The sequence below is a fragment of the Muntiacus reevesi genome, chromosome 3 (genome assembly GCF_963930625.1).
Source record: "Muntiacus reevesi chromosome 3, mMunRee1.1, whole genome shotgun sequence".
NCBI classification, from domain to species: Eukaryota; Metazoa; Chordata; class Mammalia; order Artiodactyla; family Cervidae; genus Muntiacus; species Muntiacus reevesi.
In genome coordinates this window covers 116,163,214-116,188,849 of record NC_089251.1, presented here as the reverse complement: position 1 = coordinate 116,188,849, position 25,636 = coordinate 116,163,214, and the positions used below count along the sequence as shown (strand labels likewise).

Below are 25,636 nucleotides of genomic sequence, written 5' to 3'. Positions count from 1 at the left end.
TTTCCTTCCTTTTTAAAGCTAAATAATACTCCAACATGTATATGTGTATACCACATCTTGTTTATACATTTATATGCCAAGCAACACTTGGGTTGCTTTCACTTCTTGGCTATTGTGAATAATACAGCTGTGAACATGGGCGTACAAGTATCTGCTTGAATTTCTGCTTTCAATTCTCTGGGATATATACCTAGAAATGGAATTGCTAGATCACATGGTAGTTCTGTTTAATTTTTTGCAGAATCACCATACTGTTTTCCACAGTAGCTGCACCACTTTACATGACCACTGTCATATGCTTTTTAAAAGACTGCCTTCAGGATGAACTAAGACTAGACTAATAGAAGGCAAGAGTGGACACAGAGATACTGGTAATCCAGGTGCAAGATGACAGTGATTTGGATCTACATAGTGGCAATGGAGGTGCTGAGAGGCTACTGGATTTTTATTTTGATTTAAAGGTAGCACCAACTAGATTTGCCAAGGAATTATCTTTTGAGTATTAAAAAAAGTGAGGAATCAAATTGTCTCCCAGGTCTACTTTTGAGCAAGTAGAGGGATACAGTTGCTGTTTACAACTTTGGAGAAGTTTGCAGGCAGATACATCAGGAGTTTGGGAACAAGTTAAGTTAATATATCTATCATACAACCATATACAGATAACGATCCTGGTATTCAGAGAATACATGTGGGTTGAAGAGAAAATTCAGAGAATTGTCAGTGTATAAATGGCATTTAAAATCATGTGGCCTGATGACATCATCTGGGGAAATGATGACAGAGATCGAAAAGGAGAGGGTCCAGGACTGAGCCCTAGGACATTCTAGGGACAAGAAGTAGGTGTGAAAACAAAACAGCAAAGAACACCGAGAAGGAGACACCAAAGAAGTAGGAGGAAATTCAGAAGGGCAAGGTGTCCTAGAAGCATGTAAAGAAAATGTCTGAAGAATGAAAGTGATCAATTGTGTTAAACAAGATACCAATGGTTCAAATGAGATAAGAATTGCAAATTGGCTGCTGCTCTTGGTACCCTAACATTAATTCAAATGACTGTGGAGAGGCAAAAACTTCACTGAAGTGAGATCAAGAGAAAATGGGGACATGTGAATATAGGGAATGCTTCCAGGAGTTTTGCTGTAAAGGGGAGTAGGGAAATGGTGATGGGTCAAGAGAGGGTTAGTTTTTTGTTTGCTTGCTATGAAGATGGAAGAAATAATAGCATGCATGATGACAGAAATAATCTTGGAAAAAGGGAAATAAAATGGAGTGGGGGGAAAGAATTATTATAGCTACACCCATAGACAAGAGACAATGGATAGATAACTATCCAGGCACCTACTGAAGAGCACACGGAACTCTACTCAGTACTCTGAAATGACCCATATAGGAAAAGAATCCCCAAAAGAGTGGATATATATGTATATATATGAGGTCTTCCAGGTGGCATAATGGTAAAGAATCCACCTGCCAGTGCAGGAGACCTAGGAGATGTGGGTTGGATCCCAGCCCATTCTTGCCTGGAACATTTCATGGACAGAACACCCTGGCAGGCTACATTCCATGGGGTCACACGACTGAGCAACTGAACACAAATGTATAACTTATTCACTCTGCGGTACAGCGGAAACTAACACAAGATTATAAATCAACTACACTCCAGTAAAAAATTTTAAAAATTAAAGAGAGGACGGGATCTAGGCCAAAGTATGAGAGCGCAGATGCAGGCAGGTAGCAGATGAGGCGGTAAGTGAAACGGAGGCCTCATTCGGAAAGTTACCACACACACACAAAATCTTCCTCCTCCAGACACACACACACACAAACACACACACAGTCTTTCTCCTCCAGACTGTCTCCGGATTTCACACCACATACACACACACACACACACACACACACAGTCTTTCTCCTCCAGACTGTCTCCGGATTTCTCCAGACCACATCCAGTTCACGTAGTTTTGAACTGGGTCGCCAAAAATTGAGCTAACTAAATGTGTCTGTCTCCCCAATCTCCTGAGAGCGCCTCCCCGAGAGGTTGCATCGAAGACATCTCTGAATTTTCCTCCAAACCCCCACCCAGAGCTCCACGGACTGCGCTTGCTCAATTGGCCCGAAGAGACCCCAGGCTGCGGCTACGCGGCAAGTTTCATAAAGGGGGGCGGTCCTAGCCCTGCGCTCAGGGCCACAGACGTTCGAGCTCCAGGCTGGCTCGCTCCCTGCCTCCTCTCTACCCGTTTTACAACCCGAGCCCCCAGCCACACGGCCGACCTTGACCCAAAGCGGCCACCGTATCCGATGTCAGCGGATACCGACAGGCGTTCGACGTTGTGGGGGCGGGGCTAACATTTGGGGGTGGGGCCTGGAGACAATCTTGAGTAAGGATTGGACCGAGCTTTCAGGAGCGGAGTTTTAAGTCCGAACCCTGGATCGAGCCTGGACCGAGTTTAAGGAGGCGGAGTCTAATGATGGAGCCGGGCGGAGATGGGGCTGAGGACGATGTCGGCGCCGGGATTGGGCCGCGCGCTCCGGGGTGGTGCTTGAGGGGGCGGTGCCGTGTCGGATGTCAAAGGTCAGTAAATAGTGGTGATGTCATGCGGGCAAGATGGCGGAAGGGTGAGCCCGTCATCCAGTTCTGCGGGCGTTGGGCCCCGAATTCTCCCCAGGGCTGGGGTGCTGGGCCAGAGTCCCCCGGGGGAACGGGAGGCCAGCGCGGGCCTGAACGGAGCTGAAAGGGCGGGGTGGAATCGCAGCGTGAGGGGGTGGGGAAGCTGCCTGCGATGCCCCAGCCCACAGGCCACATCTGAGAGGGGAACTGAGACCCGATCATTGCGCGGGCCACAGTAGCACCGCGGGGCCGCCAGATGTGTCTGTCTTCCACAGGGAGGACGTGGGATGGTGGCGGAGCTGGCTGCAGCAGAGCTACCAGGCAGTCAAGGAGAAGGTAAGCTGGGCCAGCGCCCTTTCTCCGGTAGGGCCCCAAGCCATCTCCCTGCACCCTGTTCCGAGCCTGTCCCGCTGAACCTTGTGGGTTCCGGGCCTCGGGGACCGGGCTGACTTGGGCCCTCCGGGAGGACAGACCCCCGACTCAGACCAGTGTGACTCTAGCTACAGTGAAACAAAGATGGTCTTAAAGACTGGAGCTACCATGTCGTTGGAATCCGTGGGAAGGAGCGATGTATTCCCACTTGGGAAATTCACAGTTTCCTAAAAGAGAACATTTGATCTAGGCCTTGAAGAAAAAGGATTCTAGCGATAGAAACTTACTCCTATAGTCATGCAAATAGTGGAATGTATGAGTGTATGCTTGCGCACTCTCAGACTCTTTGGTCCTCAGGATACCGACATTAGCCCAACAGATGCAGTCTTGGGCCTCCCCAAACTCATGGTCTAGTGAGGAGACAGCAATCTCTGTGGGGTGAGTGAGGCTTGGCTCTGCCCGTGGACAATGCTAGTGTGTGTTCCTGTTTCATTCCATGCTGGTTTGTCAAAACCAACTCATCTGAATTCTGGAAAAAGTTAATTACTATTTAACCTCAAGCATCTGGGGTGAGTCCTGCTTCAGGGCAACTCCAGGAGGCTTCTGGCTTCAGTTAAATCAATGCTCTACTGTGTGAGCATTTTTATCCTCGCTGGCCTGCATACTAGCCTTTCAACTACAGCCCAGAAAACCTGAGAATGACCTGAGCTGTTTATGTTGTTAATGAAGACTCGGAGAATTTCAAACTGAGTTCTAATAGAAGGGACCTAAGAGTAGCTTGCTTCTTGTTGAGCAGTCTTCTGGAAGGAGAGCCTGACATTTGTTTAGCAAATGTTGTGTGAGGGCCTCCTATGTGTTACTGTGAAGGTTGGTCTTCCCATAACCCAAAAAAATAGGTAGTCAATTAGCCTTCCATGTTTGTTCTCTCATTTGAAGCACAGGGAGGGGGTATTGTTTTTGTCTTTGACAGTTCCCCATTTGAAAAGAAAAGACTTAATTTCCTACACTTATATGAACTTTGGCAAGATACTTAACCTCTTAAAGCCCCAGTTCCTCATCTGTAAAGTGGGACTACTAATACCTACTTGATAAAATTGTTGTCATGATTAAATGATGCTATATGTAAAGCACCAAAACAGTATCTAGCACACAATAAATATTAAATAAGTCCTTTTTTTTTTTAAGTACTGAGAGTGATGGGGAAACCTTTTAAATACCAGCTACCATTTTCTATTAATTTTGTTCGTGGTCTTTCAGTGCTTTCCTTCCCTCACTATCCTGGCTCCGTCTGGACCACTCAGTTCCCAGCCACACCCCCCCCAATTTTCTTGCACCCCATAGCATATACTGCCCCGGAAACTACAGCTTTGATATGGTGATATAATCTGCATTCCTCTTCCTCTTACTTCCTTCTGTGTGTGTGTGTGTGTGTGTGTGTGTGTGTGTGTGTGTGTTTGCACTTGCCCATGAACACTGGTGGGCCCCGGAAACTACAGCTTTGATATGGTGATATAATCTGCATTCCTCTTCCTCTTACTTCCTTCTCTGTGTGTGTGTGTGTGTGTGTGTGTGTTTGCACTTGCCCATGAACACTGGTGGGAAATCTGCATTCCTCTTCCTCTTACTTCCTTGTGTGTGTGTGTGTGTGTGTGTGTGTGTTTGCACTTGCCCATGAACACTGGTGGGAAATCTGCATTCCTCTTCCTCTTACTTCCGTGTGTGTGTGTGTGTGTGTGTGTGTGTTTGCACTTGCCCATGAACACTGGTGGGAAAAGTCACGTCGCTCTTTGCCTCTACCACGGATTCCCCAGACTCATCTGGGCCTGGTCTTGGGCCTCTCAGCCTCCACCCCCTACCCTAGCAAGTGTTTTCAGTCTCATATTTGCTCCTCCTCTTGCCTTTAGTAGCTTTCCCCAAACCTAACTCTCCCCTCACATTCCCTGTCCAACCACTTCCTTTTTTACTTCGAGTTGACAGCCTCACCTCCTCCTTTTTAAAATTTGAAGTCAATAACATCATGTCTCTTGACTCTGTCCCCACCCCTGAAGCCACTACATGTAGACTTATCTTTATAAACACTCGGCTTCACCTACCACTTGCCAAATCCAGTGGGTGTTTTTCAGCCCTTATCTTCCTGGACCATTCTGCTACATTAGACACTAGCAGTCGCTCTCTCTTTCTTGAAAGTATACTCCCTTGGCTTTTATGGCATGATTCTCTCTCAGTTCTCCACCTCCTTCTCCAGGCTTTCCTGTTTCACGAGTTCCTCTTCCTCTGCCTGCCTCTTAAAGGTGGTGTTTGAGGAACCTGGTCCTCAGTGCCTTGCTGTGTTCACTCAATGGACTCTTCCTGGGTGAGCTCTTCCGTTTTCATTTTAGGGTGACTCCTAGTCCTTTTCTCAGAGCTTTAGTGTTTGAGAATAGTTCCTGCTGGACAATTGACCCAAATATCCCCCAGTCACTACAGACACTATATAGCTTCCAAAATATATAGACTATAGAATATATTTATATAGCTATATATACTATATAGCTTCTCTCTAAACTTGCTCCCCTTTCAGCATTTCCTCCCTTGGCTAGCAGCACTGCAACCACCCAGTCAGCTAGTTTAGTTGCCAGTAGCTCTTCCTGACTCTGTTTCCCTCAATCAACACATCTATTTAATCACCAAATCTATCTCTTTTGCCTAATATTTCTTGAACCAGTTCCATCCTGTCATCCTTACCAGCACTGTCCTTATTCATATTCTTCTGTTTTCTCTCCTGGACTATTGCACCAGCCTTCTGACTGGTCTTCCTCCATTTCTAGTCTACTCAAGTCTTGGACCTGTCGTCCATCCCAGTCTTAGGAGTGACATGTCAAAAACACAAACCTCATCATGTCCTACCTCCTGAAGACTTTGGTGGTTTCCCATCACCATCAGGGCTGACCAGGCCCCCCATGGTCACCCTCTCAAGGTTTATCCCTCACCACTTCTGCTTTGCTCTCTATTTTCATTTCTCCCAGGACCGAAATGCTTGTAGGCCTCAGTAAACTCCAGGTGCCACCATGCCCAGTTTTCCTTAGTAACTCCTACTCATTCTTTAAGGCTCCGTCCAGGCTTCCCTTCACCAAGTCGCTCCAGCCTCTCCACAATACACTGGTCACTGCTCTGCCCTTGCACCTCAGCACTGTTATATGAGCATTTTCCCCAGGAAACTGTGACCTTCCAGAAGACTGGTACCATGTCTATTCATATTGGTTCTCTCAGCTCACAGTCAAGTGAGGGAGACAGCCATTCGTCAGATAATCATATAAATGGTTAATAATTAAAACTGCCCTGGTGCATGCCAGTCTAACTCTATGGGAGGCTCTATGTCAGACACTGGGAGAGTATCAATGAGTAAAAAACAAAGGCTTTGTGTTCACAGAACTCGCTGTTTACCCAGGAAGATAGACAGTGAACAGGTATCAGAAATCTAAAGTAGAGGAAATGTTAAAGAAGAGAACACGCAGGTGCCGTGAGCTGAAGAGCCAGCCTGGTCTAAGGTGGCATCAGGGAAGCTCCCCAGGGGAGTGACATGTAGGCGCAGCTCTGAAGGAGGAACAGGAGTTATCCGGTTGAGGGGGTTTGTTCATTGTGTTTGTTCGCTTGTCTTGAAGAGTTAGAACTGTGTCAAGGAGAGGGAATGATGTATTCAGACACCCTGAGGTAGGAAAGATACTGGAACATTTGGGAAATTTTGAGCACGGCCACCTGGAGCTCAGTGAGGGGCATAGTGGGAGAGTCTCCCAGAGACGAGATTATATGGACCTTGTAAGCGAAGGGAAAGATTTTATATTTTTATACTTGCCATGGGATACCGTGTAGCCACTGAAGACTGTAAAACAGGGCATCTCGATCTGCTCTGACTTACAGAGGTCCCCCTGTTGCCATGAGGAAAAGATATTAGAGGCATCTTATGCAACCTGGGGGGCCTCCCTCATAGCTCAGTTGGTAAAGAATCCACCTGCAGTGCAGAAGACCCTGGTTCAATTCCTAGGTCGGGAAGATCCCCTGGAGAAGGAATAGGCTACACACTCCTGTATTCTTGGGCTTCCCTGGTGGCTCAGCTGGTAAAGAATCCGCCTACAACCCAGGAGACCTGGGTTCAATCCCTGGATTGGGAGGATCCCCTGGAAAAGGGAAAGGCTACCCACTCCACTATTCTGGCCTGGAGAATTCCATGGGGTCACAAAGAGTTGGACACAACTGAGCGAATTTCACTTTCATGCAACCTGGGAGAAGAGTCCAGATGAAAGAGCAGGTTAGCCTGGACTAAGGTGGTGGTGGTGGTGTGCATGGAGAGAGAATTAATAAAAATGACTCTTCCGGTCCAGTTAAGGAGTCCCAGATCTGAAATGGAAGCATTCCCACTCGCAAAGAAGCCTCTGGGTGATAGATGAGACTTCCCAAGCTGGTGAGAACAAGGCAGACCTTTCCCCAAAGGAAAAAAATCACCAGAACACTCAAAAAGACACTTTAAAAATGCAGATAACTATCCCTTATAAAATGAAAGGGCTTGCAGAGGTGAGCACAGAGATAGTCCAGGAAGATGTCTTAGAGTGGGTGAGGATGAAGACAAGGTAAGACTTAAACAAGAGCTGAAGGGCTGCTGTCGCCCACTGGGTCTGAGTGCAGAGTGAGAGGAAAACTGTCCGACAGAAGCAAGTATCAGTTCTGCCCGAAGGAGCTCTATGGATGAACAGAACTTTGAAGTGGTAGAACCAAGGCAGTCTAGGAGAGAATCTAATCCAATATTTCTCTTAACACCCCTCTTGTTGAATATAAAAAAATGACACACCTTTTTACTGGTATTGTCAAAAATTGCTCATAAAAGCTTTCTAAACTATTGCAGTTACCAATACAACCTGTTTGTGAAATTTGTGAAACCTTTCACACAAATATTTTCACCTGCAGTCTCATATTTCAACTGAATTTCCTTGTAACAAAAAAAAGAAGTAAAAATAGAGAACACTTTTCTTTGATTCAAAAAAATTATTTCTCTTCATGTTTGAAATTGAGACAAAGGTCATGGCTTACAGCATAGAGATGTGATGCAAAGTCTGTCTTGTTTTCAGACTACACGTGCGCTCTAGCCCAGCCTGCTCATGAGAACCACTGCTCTAGTCCACCTCCCTCGTTACCTAGGAGAAAACCGAGGACTTGATGAGAGTTCCTCCTGGCCACAGAGCTTACAAGTACCTGGGCTGAGCTCAGTCCCCCGTTCTCAGAGCAGCAGGGAGTTCTGTGCTCTCTGCTGTTGAGTAATCCCAGGTCGTGGAATTGGGACAAGTGAGCATTGTTTCTGAGCTCAGGCTTCCCATGTCAGTGGCTCGCCATGTTTCTGTCTGGCACTGAGGCTCAGGAAACAGAAACAAAGGGAGGGGGAGCTGCCGGCTGTCATTCCTTTGTCTCTTCCCTTAGTCCTCCGAAGCCCTGGAGTTCATGAAGCGGGACCTGACGGAGTTCACCCAGGTGGTGCAGCACGACACAGCCTGCACCATTGCGGCCACCGCCAGCGTGGTCAAGGAGAAGCTGACTGTGAGTACCACCTCCTCCCTCCCAGGGACTGCCCCCCATCGCCTGAACGCCATGTTTCATAAATTGCAGGCCCGGTTCTACAGCATCAGAAATGGCATGGTATTCTTTTTTTCTCTTTTGACATTTTATTTATTTATTTTTCTTTTTGACTGTGCTGGGTCTTCGCTGCTGCTCAGGCTTTTCTCTAGCGGCAGTGAGCGGGGACTCCTCTCTAGCTGTGGTGCCTGGGCTTCCCGTGGTGGTGGCTTCTCTTGTCTAGGAGCACAGGCTCTGGGGCGTGCAGGCTTCAGCAGTTGCTGCTCCCAGGCTCTGGAGCACAGGCCCAGGAGCTGTGGTGCACTGCTTAGTTGCCCTGCCACATGTGGGATTTTCCTGGACCAGGGATTGAACCTGTGTCTGCTGCATAGGCAGGCAGTCTTCACCATTGTGCCACCAGGGAAGCCCACGGCATGGTATTCTATTACGTGGATTTGACCAGTTCCTAGTTTCCTGATTCAGTTTTCTCCAATATTATAAGCAGAGCTACAGTCAACATTCTGATCGCTTAATCTTTGCCTTTAATATTTCTTCCAAATAAGGTATTGAAAAGGATACAAGATGAATATAGTTTTAGACCTTTTAATGTCTTCTGTAGAGCTACCTCCAAAAAGTTTTTGCCAGCTTGTATTTTTACTGGTCCAGGTTTTACCAATCAGAGATGTATACTGGAATTCTCCTCTGAGATAGGAGTTAGATTCTCAAGTCAGCATGAAAATTGAAAATTGTGTACAGTCAGAGATACCCCCACAGATCTCAAATTTCTGAGAAAGTAAAGGGTGCTGGTTTTGTATTACAACTTCCCCTTTAGTAGTGGAACAGACTTCAGTTTCTTTGATCACCAGCGGAATCAGTCGCCTTGTAATTAGAGACCATGTTATGAAAAACATATTGGGGAGTGTTTTTAGCCAAGCTTCTTTTGTTGAATCTTAGAAAATACTGTCTGCCTGCTGACCACAGCCACTGATGAGCATGAATGACAAGTAGTCACCCAGCTGAACTGCTGCATTACAGCCAGTAGCAGAGACACGACTTGTTTCCTTCATTTATTTATTCCTTTTTTCATTCAACAAATACAATTATATACCTGTGCCAACATGTGCCAGGCACAGTTGATAGGCTCAATGTTTAAAATGCCTGGGCAGCCTTATCGGAGTAAATATGACACTTTGCTGCAGGGTTTGTGGAGCCTGGTCCTGTCTCCCAGCACAGCGTCCCTTCTTGCTCAAGGGCATTCTGACCAGCATGGCTTCAGATGGGTGCCCCACTTGCCCCTTCTAGAGGGTCCATGCATTGGCCCTCAGCTGGTCCCAGGCTTGTCTCTAGGCAAGGCTGTCTGTTCCTCATCCTGCCCGTATTTCCTCAGCCTTTCATACAAAATACCTCCTGAGCAGTGATGCTGAGACTGTAATGTCACAGTACTGCTGGTCATTAAATGTTTGCTATGCGCCAGACATTGTACATGCCTTATCTCTTAAAAGATCTCCAAAGTAACCCCTGCAGGAAGTATATTTATCTGCATTTTATAGATAAGGAAACAGATTCTGAGAGGTTTGGGTCTCATTACTAACAAGTAGTAGAGCTGGGATTCAAATCCCAGATTGACCCGAAAGCTGGTACCTTTCCCATCTCTCTCCTTCTAAGTCCTCTTCCCTGCTGAATGTCTGTGCCATGAATCCTCTCCTGTCAATCTTTGATCAGCTTCACTGGCCTTGAAATTTTGGCCAGTCAAGGAGCTCTGCTTTGACCTACACAGGCCTACTGTGGCCCTAATCTGCATCCCCATCTGGGGGGTGGGGACCCTGGCTGCCCCTCTGTCCGTCTCCAGCCCCAGAGATGGGGTGAACAGTTGTGAACATTTCCCTGGTGCCCCTACACAGTACACTTTGACCCCTGATGCTTCACCCCTTTCTACCCCGTACCCCAGATCGCAGCCTGCTCCTGAGCCACTTACTTCCTCTGTTGGCTTCTCTCTGCAGACTGAAGGCTCTTCTGGAGCGACAGAGAAAATGAAGAAAGGGCTGTCTGACTTCCTGGGGGTGATCTCTGATACCTTTGCTCCCTCACCAGACAAAACCATCGACTGCGACGTCATCACCCTGATGGGCACACCTTCTGGCACCGCTGAGCCCTATGATGGCACCAAGGTATTCACTAGCAGCCCCGGGCTCTAGCTTCCCACCTGATCTTTCCTTATCACCATCATTTTTAATGTTTTTAAATTCTTGCAGGTGTATATAGCATAATTTATTCAGTCATTTCTCTAGTATTGCACATTTAGATTCCTTTCAACTTTCATCCATAACAAGAAGTGCTCCAGAGCGTCTTTACAGGCATGAGTTCCACATTTGTGTTGTTTAAGACTAATTTTTAATTGGAATAAATGTACAGAAGGAGTATGTCTTCAAAGCAATTATATCAACAACAGTAGTGTATTTCTCGGAGAATGCAATGGCACCCCACTCCAGTACTCTTGCTTGGAAAATCCCATGGATGGAGGAGCCTGGTGGGCTGCAGTCCATGGGGTTGCTAAGAGTCGGACACAACTGAGCGACTTCACCTTCACTTTTCACTTTGATGCATTGGAGAATGAAATGGCAACCCACTCCAGTGTTCTTGCCTGGAGAATCCCAGGGACGGGGGAGCCTGGTGGGCTGCCGTCTGTGGGGTTGCACAGAGTTGGACACGACTGAAGCAACTTAGCAGAAGCAGCAGTAGTGTATTTCTACTGCATTTTATTTTCTCATCATTATTTCTCACATTCCCTGGAGTTTTTTTCTCCCACATTCGCGGTGTGGTGTCACAGCAGTTTGGCCAGCATTTTACCACATTGAATTTCCACCCCAAGCATGATTTTTCAAGCATGTTTTTCAGCACTAGTATTAGCACCGCCAGTTAGTACACATTTAAGTGGATTGTGAAATTTTTTTAATTACAGAATTTTAAATTATAACAGTGAATCAACCAAAACCATTTGCTAAAGTTCTGATGCAGCCCACCCATGCTTCCTGTAACAATGAGGAAGGAAGGAGGAGCTTTGCATGTACCAGCTAAAGTTCACGACTCCTGGGGCCCTAATGGGAGCACAACTTGCAGTTCATTTGGCAGACTGGCTATGAAATTAAAATTCTTGATGAATTGTTTTAACTTGAGTTAAATATTTCAAAATTTGCCAGTGAATTTTGGACTTTATTAATATATGTGCACTAATCTATATCATATAGATTTTATATGATTTCTATATCATATAATTCAAAACTATTTTATATGTATGATTTTGTAGCCGGCTTACTTTATTTTCTTAGTTTCCAGGGGTGGAATACTGGGTGAAAGATCATTTTTCTAGGAGCCCCAGTTTTAGATTCCTAGCTCAGTGCTCCACTCATAACCCACACTGTTAATTACCAAGTGCCATGTCGGTATGGTAGCCAGCAGGGGAGAAGTTGGGTCGTGGTTGATTGGCAGAGAGGCATTGCTTTCTGTCCCCGGCACCCCAGAATCTCTCTTCTTTTTTCTCTTTTTTATAGGCTCGCCTCTATAGCCTGCAGTCAGACCCAGCAACCTACTGCAATGAACCAGATGGTGAGGGGGTAGTGGTGAGGGGGCAGGCTTGCTGGGCAGGGAGGCCAAGGGGGTCTGGATGGTATGCCCTGTTTGTCTCTGTAGCAGTGGCCGGGTATCCTCTGTGTAAGGGACCAGAGCGGGGGCTACTTTGAACCCCGCATCTGGTGGGATGGCTTGATGGTTGCCTTTCCTCCCTGAACTCAGACTGTCTTCATCCCCATCTACAGAGGCTTTGCTCCTCTCATCCCTCGTCTTCACTCAGGCTCCCTCCCTGCCCTGCTGCCCTGCCTGCCTTCCCTCTGGCCTGTTCACTAAGCTTCCGATGTACAGCACACCCCACATCTAGAGAGGGGAGCTGGTGTCTAGGCTGGGAACTAGACACCAGAAATGAGTGAAACTCTGAATCAACTCTGTCCAGACCTCCAGGAACCTGCCTGCCTTTAGGAGAGAGAAACGGAATAAAGCAAAGATAGCTAGAGATGGAGTGACTGCTTCCACAGAAGAAGGGAGCAGTGGGAACCCAGAGGATGGCACATAACCCAGCCTGGGAAACCTAGGATGTGACACCTGAATTGAGGTTTTAACAATGAATTAGAAGTAAACTAATTTTACTTGTAGAAGTGGGGGAACAATGCTGAAGCATGACAACGGGGACATTTGAAGGTCTAGAAAAACCTAGGCATTCGAGAACACCAGACAGAGAGTATGTGTGAGGAAATGAGGGCAGTGAGAGCTGCCAGGGGCACTGGACTGAAAGGCTTTGGGTACCAGACTAAGAAATTGGAATTTTGTCCTGAAAGACTCAAGGTAGTGGGTCTTAACCTTTTTTTGAGTCACAAAGACCTTTAAAACTCTGTTGAAAATCATAAGCCCTCTTTCAATAGAATTGTATATGTAGTATGGGAATTCTTTAACCCTTTGAAGCCTATCCTTGGACCATAGTCTAAAAAGCCATACTGTAGAGAACTGTTGAAGAGCCTTAAGACCTGATGTGATTAGATTTTGCATTTTATAAAAGAGCCTTCAGGCAGTGTTTTGTTAAGGATGAAACCGAGAGGGAGAAACAAGACAGGAAGACCAGTTAGGAAGCTGGGTAGGAATCCTCAAGTCAGAGGTAAAGCCAGAAACAGGGAAGGGCCAGGTAGACTGGAGAGGAAGGTGTGCATTTAAGAGACACTGAGGAAAAAAAAAAGAGACCCTGAGGAAGTGGGATCCAGAGTGACTGCATAAGGAAGGAGCCTGGGAGGGCCGCCAGGTCGCCGGTGGGTAGCTGGGTGGGGCAGGTGCGGGAGGGGAGAAGGGGCGCGCATGTTGGGTTTGCAGCATCTGTGCAGGCGGCGGTGTCGTGGCACCGGGATCTGGATCTGGAGCCCAGGAGGTAGCTTCAGCTGCCAGACTGACAAACTGTCAGTGGGAGGGGAGGTCAAAACTCGGGGCCTAGTGGAGGTCATCTTGGGAGAAAATGGAGAATGAGAAGAGATCAGGAAAGGAAAAAGAGGAGCCCACCAAAGACTCAGGTGGAACTCCTAGAGCAGTGGGAAGAAGTACCCTCAAGAATGAGAAGCCAGGAGAGAAGAGGGCTTCAAGAGGAAGGTAGTGATTCCCAGGGCAGAAGCTGTAGGGTGGTCACATGACCAAGGACAGAGAAGCTGCCGTTGGATCTGGCAGCAGGGTGTCACTGGTGACGTGAGAGCAGCTGTTGCAGAGAGGAGAGGCTTTGGTAGCCAAGTGTAAGGAGCTACAAACCACGCAGGCCCTGGAGAGACAGGAGACTGCAGCCCCCCAGAGATCACTGAGGGGCCATGCCCTGATAGTAGGCCCACCCACCCCTTCACCCTGCCTGATCCCCTACCTTGGGCCACATGGCTTTGGAAGAAACCTTACGCTTTCGTCATTGTCCATGTCCAGGCTTCGGTGTGTTTTCTCTAAGCCCAGGGTTCTTTCTCCAGCCCCACAGAACTGACCATCAGTATCCGTCCCTCTGCAGGGCCTCCAGAGTTGTTTGACACCTGGCTTTCCGAGTTCTGCTTGGAGGAGAAGAAGGGGGAGGTCTCAGAGCTCCTTGTAGGCAGCCCCTCCATCCGTGCCCTCTACACCAAGATGGTGAGGGCCTTGCCGGCTCCTGGCTGAAGGTGTGGGGAGGTGGGAGGGACATGTCCAGAGTCATTGTGGAGTCCTCTGGCCTAGAGCCTCACCAGCCAGCTCCTGAGCCAAGAATCCAGGTGGGGGAATCTAAGTCACCAGGCTTCTGGCAATCACGGTGAGAAATGGAAGGGCCAACAAAGCCTGATGGGAGTTCTCTTCTACCTCCTGGGCCAGGAATGTGGGTCTGGGGGTTGGAAGTGCTGTAAGAATTACAGCTCAGCCGCTTAGACCCTCTGAAATCCAGAATGACTGGGAGCTGGCTGATAAGGCTGGGGACATGGACCCCACACAACCACTTCTGAAGTCCCATCTCCACTGTCCCCTCCCTCCAGGTACCTGCAGCTGTTTCCCATTCAGAATTCTGGCATCGGTATTTCTATAAAGTCCATCAACTGGAGCAGGTATGCTGGTCTAAGCAGGGGAGGTACTCCACGCAGCCTTGGGGTAGGGGGCTGGGTTTTGTTGAGGGAAGAAGGGGACAGAGGGTACCAAGAGTTCTGGAGTCAGAACCAGAGTCTGGGAAAGGGGGTTTCCTGACTGCTCCTGGCCATCTACTCCTCCCCCACTTTCAGGAGCAGGCCCGGAGGGATGCCCTGAAGCAGCGGGCCGAACAGAGCATCTCTGAAGAGCCTGACTGGGAGGAGGAAGAAGGTAAGAGGTATTGAGAGGCGATGAGCAAGTACCAAGTCCTGCCTGTTGGGGGCTGTCTGGGCCATTCTCTCAGAAGTCTGGAGGGACACGGCACCTCAGGAAAGAGGAGGGATTGAATACAGTGTTTGCAGGTGCCAAGGATAGTCTGAGCTAACAAGGGGGTGTTTACCAAGGCTGGTGGACCCCAGGTCTAGGTTACAGAGATTGTATGTGTCAGTTCGAGCCCATGGACCAGCTGCTTCAGAGTAGGGGGTGCTTATTGAAATTCTAGATTTCCTTCTTCTTCTAACTAAAACTCGGGGCATGTGGCCAAACTTATATATTTTTTAAATTTTTAAAATTAATTTTTGACCACAGCATGCAGCCTGGGGGGAATCTTCATTCCCCAACCAGGGACCAAACATGCACACCCCCCTACAGTGGAAGCATGGAGTCTTAACGATTGGACCTCCAGGGACATCCCAGACTTGTATTTTTAACAAGCCCTGCTGGTAATGTTAATGCCCAGCCAGACTTGGGAAGCGTTGGCTTAGGGACAGAGCTGAGCTTCCTCTGCCTCGTAGCTCAGCTTATTAGGAGTGTCTTGGAGCCACCTGTATGATATGTTAACACAGTTACTAAGTGCTTATATTATATGCCTAACCCATACTAAAAGCTCTACATGTATGGGCCTTACCACAACTTTATTATCCCTCTTTTGCAAATGAGGCAAGTAGGTTAAAGGAGAGTTAAGTGACTTGCCCGAGATCATGCATCAGGGATGTAGTGGAGCTCAACCTGAACCTCATCCTGACTGACTTTCAGGTCTTGACTTTCTAAGCTGTCATGTTACCTTGGGCTGCACTTCTAGAAGCTGAGTGCCTACCAGACATGTACTAGGCCTCACGGGTAGGAGATACTTTGACCAGCAGGGAGTACCTACAGAATTTCCATGGAGAGGGGGTGAGGAAACCGACTCCAGCAAGTTTGACTAGAGCAGACTTTGATGAGGACCTGAGGTCTGTCTGGTGGTCTCCATGATGGTCTTCGGGCTGACCAGAGTACATCACTCTCTTCTTCTTCCTTTCTCTCTTGACAGAGGAGCTTGCGGGCATTTCACCCACGTCCCTAAAAGAGGCAAAGGTTCCTGTGGCCAGACCTTCCACATCCCCTGAAGGAGGACCTGGTCCCCAGAGCCCTTGTGAAGAGAATCTGGTGACCCCCGTCGAGCCTCCAACAGAGGTGACCCCCTCGGAGAGCAGTGAGAGCGTCTCCCTGGTGACCCAGATTGCCAAACCTCCCCCTGCCTCTGAGGCCCCAGCGCTGCCCAAGGACCTGTCCCAGAAGCTTCTAGAGGCATCTTTGGAGGAGCAGGACCTGGCTGTGGATACGAGTGAGACTGGACCCCCACCCCGAGCTCAGTCCAAGCCCCACACCCCCGCTGGCCGCCCCAGCGGTCCAGAGCCCCGGCCTCCAGCCAGAGTAGAGACTCTCAGGGAAGAGGTCCTCACAGACTTACGGGTGTTTGAGCTGAACTCGGACAGTGGGAAGTCTACACCCTCCAACAATGGGAAAAAAGGTAAGTCAGGGCCAAAGCCCAGGGAGCATGCGGGGGCAGGGCAGGTGAGAGTTGCCACCTCACAAGGCAGACTTGTCTCCTTGTCCCTTGTGTAGGAGAGATGGCCTTCGTTTATGATACTGATAATGATGACAGCTACTATAGGTTGAGTGTTTATTACTGTATTCCATCAATTCCAACATGCATTATTCTCTGAACTTAGGATGCATCTTATAACTGTTGGAGTCTTAGAGTCGACAAAATAAGATTTATGTCAGATCATGGGTTAAGGATGTAATATTGCAGTTAATTTCTCAGTTACCAGGGGAGCTTGTTAATTTCTAATTTACATCTCATTTCCCTATATTACTGTCCTCATTTTATAGTTGAAGAAAGTGAGCCTCAGATGTTAAGTAACTTGTTCAAATTCACACAGCCAGAGAGTAGCAAGCCCAGATTCAGACCTAGGTCTGTCTGACCTGAAACCCATGCCCTTAACTCCCATACTGTGCCAGTTCCTGTCCTTTTGGACAGTTCAGTTTTGGGGTGGGAACTCCTGTGACACTGATTACTGCCAAGGGTCTTCTCCCTTGGATGACCTCAGGAAAGTCCTTTAGCTTCCCAAGGCCTTCTTTAATTATTATTATACAATACATGAACAAAGCTTATGTGTACAGTGTAAAGAATAAAATGAATACTCATGAACTTGCAGTGACCTAGCTTAAGTAACAGAGCTTTAGTTTCTTATCTGCTTAGTGAAATTTTAGACAGGAGACACTTTGACTTTGTGACGGGGGGAACCTCTCTTAACTCCTGCAGTTAAAGAACAGTGGTAGCGGTGGTGTCAGCTTGTTTTGTCACATCCAGAATACCTCTGCAGAGGCAGCCGATTGTCAGCAAGACCTCCCCTCGGCTCCTCACCCACAGGCATCCTGTCTGCCCATACTCGGCACCAATCAGCCACCCAGCTTGCCCAGCAGGTGCGCACTGGCCTGCTGGCAGTGAGAGACCGGCTTGCTGCTGTGGGTGGGAACGGGCCTCTCACACCCTGCTCTGCTCCCTGATGGAAACTGCAAGATTTCTAGTTTCCACCACAGTGCTTTCCTTCTGACTGATTCAGTGAGGTCATCCATTGAGCTCCTACCTACTCTTTATGAGACACTGAGAAGGGAGGGGCAAAGGCTATAGTCTTTTATGATGAAGCACGAAGCAGTACGGGTCAGGCTTGGTACCAGAGGAGTTCAGAGAAAGAAGGAACGCCTGGGCATCAGCAGGTGTTTCAAGGAGGAGACAGCCATTGTATAGGTGGGTTGGAGAGTTTGGGGCAGGTGCGGGCGGGGGAGCAGTAGTCCAGGCTGCAGGGTCCTACAGAATCCAGAAAGAAGAGGGCATGGGGCATGTTGAAGGGGATGACCAAAGCCCACTTTTCTGTATTGTTCACAGGAGAGGGAGGAATAAGAAGGGAGGTGGGGTTAGCTCAGATATAGAACTTAAAATCTTAAGCCAAATTCAGAAAGTTGGACGTGGTGCCACAGAGCAGCAGGTCGTGCTGCTTGTATTACATGCCCAGCCTGTACTAGGGGCTTTACACGTAGAGGCTAAGCTAAGGGCTCAGCCTTGGGGGTTCAGACAGGACTGGGTTCAAATCCCAACTTTGCTCATAAGCCATGTGACTTCAGAAATGTTACTGATTTTCTGTAAGCTTCCATTTTCTGTATAAGTTGAGAGTCATTGTTTCATGATAGATCCTCAGTCAGGGAAGAAATTGAGGTAGAGCCCTGCTTCGGGGAGATGATGAAGATAGTAAGAGGTACCAACCAGTCTCTGGACACTTCCTGTATATTTATATAGGTCTGTGCTGAGCACTTGATATGCATATCACTCAATCCTCACCAAAAACTCTATGAGAACTGTGAGATTTTCTTTTTTTTTCCTTTTCTTTTTTACTGGTGGGAAACTAAGATCAATCACCCACACAGTAGGTATTTAGATAAATGTGAAATAGCCTTTAGGAGAGTGAAGAGTAGGTGATAGATTCAGCAGGTGCTGTGGGGTTGCTGGGTGGATGGTTCGAAGGATCCATTTGTGATAATGGTCATGAATTTTGAGAGAGACCAGTCAGCACTGTGGTACTTTTGTCCCACCACATTCAGTTGCTCAGGTGCAGGCACAGAGCAGGTGGGAAGTTGGACTGAAGCAGGGTTTAAGTTTATCCAGGTGAACTCAAAAGGACAAAAGTCTAGTGTATGCAGGAAGTGATCAGAATGATGGCTCATAGACTCTAAGCTGGGTAAGGGTGGGGATAACAGTGACACAGTTGGAAGGTTTAAGATTTATTGGTTCCATTTGGAAATGGACTACTGAAGAATGTGATGGGTAGAGACTGGAAGAAATGAGATTATGGAGAAGATGCAGCATAAGCTCTTAACCATGTGCTCTCTACTGCCTCTCACACACTTAATGGGGGCAAAGCTGGGGTCTTGGATTGGGAGGGGACAGTGGCAACAGAGTAGAGAGTAAAACCTTCAAAGAATAGGTTTTTTGTCCTGGAGACAGAGTGACTCCTTTCCTTCTTATGTCCACATCCAAAGATGACATGAGGGAGGCTTGGTCTCTGGGTACAGCAGTCTCTGGGGTGGCCGAGCCTAAGGGACTCCTGAGGTCCCAGGGTGATGCCTGTCATTGCAGAGCTGTTTCCCACCTGCATTTTGTGCCAAGATCCATTTGATTGAGGAGACTAAACAGCATGCTCAGGCGCCCACAGCAGGGAGAAGGGAGGGGAGATTGGGGCAGGCCCTGTGGACTGTGGACTGGAAAGAGCCTTGGGCTTACGGCCCTGCTTCACCACTGACTGACCACCTGGGAGGGACTTTGGCCTCCATTTCTTCTTTGGAGAAGCAAAGATCCAATTCAGCAGAATAAAATGTGCTGTGAGTGACAGCACTATGATGTTAGTAATCACCCGAAAACTCCCCGTTCCTTACAAACAAAAGAAAACAGTAACACTCCATGGTGACGTCTTAAGTCGTTGCATAGATCAGTTCTCTGCCACGTGCCCAGTGTAATGGCCATCTTACCTGTACTCTTGTGTGACAGGACAGGATGGTGGGAGGAGGCAGGTGGCAGAGAAAGCCCAGATTCACCTCTCTGCCACTCGAAGCCTTTGTCTCCTCATCTGTAAACTGGGACTGTTCACATCCACCCTCTGAGACAGATATGAAGTGCTCCACAAATGTTAGCTGAGACTCTCTTCTGCCCGACGGGTTTGCCCTAGCATTTCAGCCCTGAAGAGTTTCAAATCCCTGGTGGGAAACCTGAGGTTAGGAAGAGCTGTCATGACCACAGCCACAGCTCTGAAGGGAGAAATCAGCCCGGAGTCTGGCTTCTCACCCCCAGGAAGCCTGCACTGACAGAGAACCAGGCATGAGCCACCAGAGTGTCCTGAAAGCACAGGGAACCTTAAACGTGGAGTCAGAAGAACTGGGTGTTTGTTTGAGATCTGATCCTGACTGGCTGAGGGACCATGTGCAAAATTACTTAACTGTAGGACCAGCCTTTAACAGGTCCATTTGTTGAATATCCACTGTATCTGTATGTTACAACCAACTCAATGGACATGAGTTTGAGTAAACGGGAGTTGGTGATGGACAGGGAGGACTGGCGTGCTGCAGTCCATGGGGTCTCAAAGAGTTGGACACGACTGAGCAACTGAACTGAACTGATGTATGTTACAAGCACTTTACATGATGCTGCTATTTGTAACACTGTTGTATCTCAAACTGCAGGCCAAGATCTATACAGAATCATCCAGAATTCTGGGCCACCACCTACACCTGCTAAATCTGAATGAGGGGAATGGGCAGGGAGGAATCTGCTAATAAGCTCCTCTGGTGGTTCTCTGCAAAGAGGATGGTTTTATTCTTATTTTATCAGTATAAATAAACTGAAGCCCAGAATAATTTGCCCAAGACCACACAGTAGAAAAAAGAGAGTTCCACCCAGGTTTGCTTGACTCCAGAGATACTGTGTCCTGTGTGCTTAGTCACCCAGTTGTGTCCGACTCTTTGCAACCCCATGGACTACAGCCCACCAGGCTCCTCTGTCCATGGGTATTCTTAAGGCAAGAATACTGGAGTGGGTTGCTATTCCCAGGGATCGAACCTCCGTCTCCTGCATTGTAGGCAGATTCTTCACCATCTGAGCCACCAGAGAAGCCCAGAGACACTACCACACTGCTTGTGGCTAGATGGGTGACTGGAGAGAACAGGGCAAGAACCCTCATAAGGAATGTGGGGCCCAGGCTTGGGGAGGTCTCAGAGCCTGGGTGTATGGTGAGGAGCAAGCTAGACAAGAAGAAACAAGGTATTTACAGGTGGTGCCCTTGGGGGATCAGAGCCTACTTTTTTAAAAGAGGCTTTTAAAATAATGATTAGAAAGTAATATATCATTTAAAAAAGAAAAAAATTACACCATGGCCTCATCACCTAGCGATAACCATTGTTGGATTCTTATGGGTATTTTGCTCTTCCTTTCTGTGTGTGTGCCTGCATCTGTGAGCATATTTTTTTAAATGAAATCATACTGCATGTATTTTTTTACAGGAACTACTTTTGTCATATTCTTCTCAGTAATAACTTTCATATGTACTAGTTTTTATATTGCCTGTAAGAAGGCATACCCGAATATACATGTTTGGAGCAGTGGCTGTCAAACCTTAGCAGGCATCAGAATCACCTAGAACAGGGAGGAGCAAATGTTTTCTGTACAGAGCCAGGTCACAAATATTTAGGCTTCGGGGGACATAGTTTCTGTCCCAGCTTCTCAATTCTTGTCTTTTCAACATGAAAGCAATCATAGGTGATATGTCAACAAATGGCCATGGCTATGTTCCAAAATTTTATTTCCAAAAGCAGATGGTAGGCTGGATTTGGTCCACAGGCCATAGTTTGCCAACCCCTGATTTAGAGAAAGAGTCCATGGATGTTATATTGAGTACAAACTATTTGTTCTAGTCACTTGGAATACATAAGAAAATAGAAGATCCCTGTCCTCCAGGAGCTCACGTTCTAGTTTCTCTATTATTAGACAACAAGCACAGAGAACCTGACTATGTAATACACTAGAAAGTGATAAATACAGTGGAAAAGACCGTCAGGAGCAGAGTGAGGGGGATAGGGTTGCAACTGGAAATAGGACGATCGGGGCAGGCCACATTTAGATGGTCAGATATGAGCAAAGGTGTGAAGGAAGTGAGCAGGTTGGCCTGTGGGTATCTAATGAAGAGTTCAAGGTACAGGAAACAGTCCTTGGAAAGGCCTTAGGTAGGAATGTGCCTGATATGATTCAGGAGCAGCAGGATCAGTGTAGGTAGAATGGAGTGACTAAGGAGGAAGAGGTTCATTGATTGTTTTTTCTGAGAGATTTCCATGGCTCCCAGGGAGTTTCTAGACCAAAGTATTTCTCCACTACTCAGTAACTTACTTTTTCTCACTTAATAGTGTAAGATTATTTTGCCATGCATACAAATGTTCTATAACCTAACCTTTAAAAGCCACATAACATTCCACCATAGGACTATACCCTTTATTTTTATAATTCCCTAGCAGAGGACTTTTAGGTGGTTTTTTAAGTTTTTATCACTGTAACAACACTATAGTAAACATCCTTTTGGTTAAATTTTTTTTACTGAATCCAGGATTTTTCCTTAAAATAGATTCCTAAAAGTGGGATCACTGAGACAGAGATAGCAGGATGTAAGCCCTTTGGTGTGTATTTGTCAGGCCCTTCTAAAGAGTTCCATCACCCCCAGCTGCAGCCTCTTCACATGCCCTTCCTGTCTTTCACACTGTGGATCATGGTTCTAGGCTCGAGCACAGACATCAGTGAGGACTGGGAGAAGGACTTTGATTTGGACATGACTGAAGAAGAAGTACAGATGGCACTCTCCAAAGTGGATGCCTCCGGTGAGGTGAGTGGGCCTGCTGATGGTGGGCCACAGGGAAGCAAGCCCAATGATCCCAGGTCTGAGGACTCTCCCCACCAAGTCCTACTGTCCCCTCACGGTGGATCCCTTCCCATCTGAGGTGGCCAGCTGCGGGAAGGGAGCCAAGGCCTCCCGCTTAGGCCCTCAACAGTGGTCATCAGCAGGCTCAGGCTCTGCTTCCCCTGAGTTCCAGAGTGGTGGATGGGGGGCAGTTCTTGACATTAGTTCCTATCAGAATCACCTGAGGAACCACCAAAAAAATAGAGACGCCAGACCCTGCCCCAGATCTTGTGACTCATGCTCACCAGGTGTGGGATCTTAAGACCCTAGCCTTGGAGACAAAAGACAGTGGGATCACTTGACCTGAGCCCCTGCTGTCCCATCTAAACATGGCATTGGTCATTATAACCTCACACGCTGTGGTAGGTGATGCATGTGCTCCGGTTAGGCACAGTGCCTGGGACATGGGAGCACTGATAGAAGTTCCTGAAACCACCACAAAATAGAAGCTTAGAGGCCTATTACTCTTATTCTTCACTACCTCTCCAAATGAAAAATGATATGAAGGAGAGGCTGGGCAAAAAGCTCTCACAGCTAGTAAGCGACAGGACTTAGGCTCCAGCCCACACCTCTGATTCACATCAGCGTTCTGTCAAGAACTGTCACACAAGAACCCCATGATTCCTTCCATCACATAGCTCAGGGAGCCTGCTATATAGAGGGAACGGATTCGAGAGATGGGAAGGGCCTTGTTTTTCATATTGGGAGACTGAAGGCTGGGGGCCAGAGTGACCTACCCAAGAGTATTTTACCCCTGTGGCCTCACCATACCCAGAGGAAAGAAGGCTCATGGTGCCCTTTCACGCCACGGGGCCATCATGGCTTTGGTGTCTTTGTAGCCCTCTTTAAAACCTGACATAAAACATACCTGAACAGAGTCATTCTATAACCCATTATACCAGGGGATCCACTGACAGCAGGCCGAGAGAGAGTTGCCTGGGAGACTTCAGCAGGGGATTAGGGTGCTAGAGCCCCCAGTGAAGGCCCGGTGAGCCCCTCTAGTCCTGTGCCGCACTGGCTTCTGATCAGAGTGCCACTCTCAAGTTCTGCCTCTTGGAGCTGTGTTATCTCTGCTCAGCAGGAGACAAGTTCTCCTTAAGGGACTGACTGACAGGGTTGTTGCAGGCAGGGCATCCCCTTGTGGTGTCCAGGGTTGGCTGGTAGAAGCATTTCCTTTGAGTCTAGAACCATCAGACCCACCCCTTAGGCAGAGGGCAGCTCTGCTCCCCAGACACCCCCTTGAGGCTAGTGGTTCATTCTCATAGGCAGGGTCCAGCCCGGGAGAATGGGGCTTGGGGTTGCAGGGAGGGCTATCCTGAAATGAGGCAGCGGGGGAGCTTGGATCTGTACTTGACTCAGAGGAGTAAATATGTGTTCGTGCTCTCCATTATCTCCATTGTCGCCCCTTTGCAGCTGGAAGACGTAGAGTGGGAGGACTGGGACTGAGGGGAGCCAGAGCAAGCAGCTCCCCCACCCACAGCACTTCCCACCTCCCTCGCCCGTCTCAGCCTGGCCCCGGAAGACACTGACTAAGAATGTCCCCCACATGACTTCTGTCAACCAGAGCTCTCGGCAGATTCTGGGTTGTTCCTTGTTGGCCCTTTGGGCCTCTGCTCACGTCTGGGAAGGGGCTCGCTAAATCCAAACCAGGACCTCTGACTTGTGCCAACCATAGGATGACCTGAGAGGAGAAAACTTCCCGCACCCACCCCACCCCCCACTGGAAGAGCCTACATTTCTCTGCTGAATACCCACTGTTCCTGGGGACTCTTGCTGAGGAGTCCCAAGGGATAGCCCTCGCCCATGTGCCTGTGTTAGACAGAGGCTAAACCACCGGTCTCATAGAGGATGCCGAAACAACACTCTGTCACCCATGAGCCAGCAGGGAAGGCCGTGCCACCTGCCCTTGGCTTGACAGGGCTAGCAGACACACTTTGGTTCCTATCCCAGTAGGTAAGAGCCGTTCATTTCTGGGAAATCTGCCTCCCTTAGGAATCTGTCCCTCCCAGGCATTTTCCATTCCTGGAAGGGCTCCTTGTGGTTCAGAATCTAGAGACCAAACTCCCTCCTTTCCCCCAGTCCAGGCTGGTATGTCCCCAGCGCCTTTCCCAAGCCGTCTTCATGTCGGATGCACCCGAGTCCTTAGCCCAGCTGTGCCACCTGCAAGAGTCTGCTCTTGCCCTTCTTCCCCTCCCCAAGAAGGGAGGGGGCCACTTCAGGCCCTTCCGTGTGTTGCCTGGCGGGGTACCTTGTCCAGCCAGCCACCCACTTTGATCCCCCCGTAGCTTAGGACACAAGCCAGCTACCAGCGGTACAGAGCAGTGATCAAAGCCGAGTACTTACAACTCTGGTAAGCCCAATTTCTCCGCCTCAACCCTTCTGCCTCTTGGAGGGATACGCTGGGGGTGAGCTGCTTGAGATTCTTGACAGGCTTCTGCAAAAGCTCTTCCTCCTGAAGTCAGATCCAGTCTTGGTGGCTCTCACCCTCCGCGCTGGTAAAGCTGCACCTCTCTTGGGGGGACAAGGGGCTGCAGGAATGCCTGGAGACCCTGGTGCTTCACGATGCTGCTCTGGTGATTCTTGTACATAATCTGGTGTGTGCACCAGTGATTTAAAGGGATCGTGGTGAGGGACGCCAAGAGAGTGGTGGTCACTTCCACTTCAAACCTTCAATGAGGGGGTGGGATGGAGAGAATGCTGAATCTTTTTTTTTCTTTTTCACGGGATGGGGATTTTCTCTTTGTAATTATTTCTTTAGTTTAATTAACCTGTTGGTTGTTTGTGCAATATTATATATTTTAAATTATAATGTATCTCCCCAGAGTATTTTGTAGCCGGGATAAGAAAAAAGGAAAAAAAAAAAAAAAAAAAAGACTCTAACAGCTGTTAGTTTTGTAATTAAAAAAGAAAGAAAAAAGAACTTTGTCCTGAACCTTTTCCAGACTTGCCGTTAACAGCTATTAAAGAGATTCAACAGAAGCTGGAAGGTGTCTGGGGCTCTGTTCTTGTCCCCTGCAGCAGCTGCCCCAGAGCCAGGGCAAGACAGTGCGCAGGTGCCCTCCTGCTTGGAGCCTGGGGGAGGGGTCAGGGTGGGAGGTGGTAGCCTGGGTTCCAAGGAAGT

The 25,636-nt window shown here is 48.1% G+C and overlaps 1 protein-coding gene across 2 annotated transcripts; it reads left to right on the top strand.

The window, feature by feature from the left end:
* Nucleotides 1–2,448: 2,448 nt before the first annotated feature.
* On the top strand, nt 2,449–25,494 carry BSDC1 (BSD domain containing 1). 2 transcript variants are annotated; one of them, XM_065930303.1, is made up of 11 exons: nt 2,449–2,569; nt 2,881–2,941; nt 8,423–8,539; nt 10,555–10,722; nt 12,103–12,157; nt 14,127–14,242; nt 14,617–14,685; nt 14,857–14,935; nt 16,014–16,493; nt 22,337–22,440; nt 23,929–25,494. In XM_065930303.1, exons 1-11 carry the CDS (start codon nt 2,463–2,465, stop codon nt 23,959–23,961), a joined length of 1,389 nt encoding a protein of 462 aa, XP_065786375.1. In that variant the 5' UTR covers nt 2,449–2,462; the 3' UTR covers nt 23,962–25,494. The 2 variants fall into 2 exon arrangements, with proteins under 2 accessions (XP_065786375.1, XP_065786376.1); XM_065930304.1 differs by lacking the exon at nt 2,449–2,569 and adding an exon at nt 2,576–2,613.
* Nucleotides 25,495–25,636: the final 142 nt, after the last annotated feature.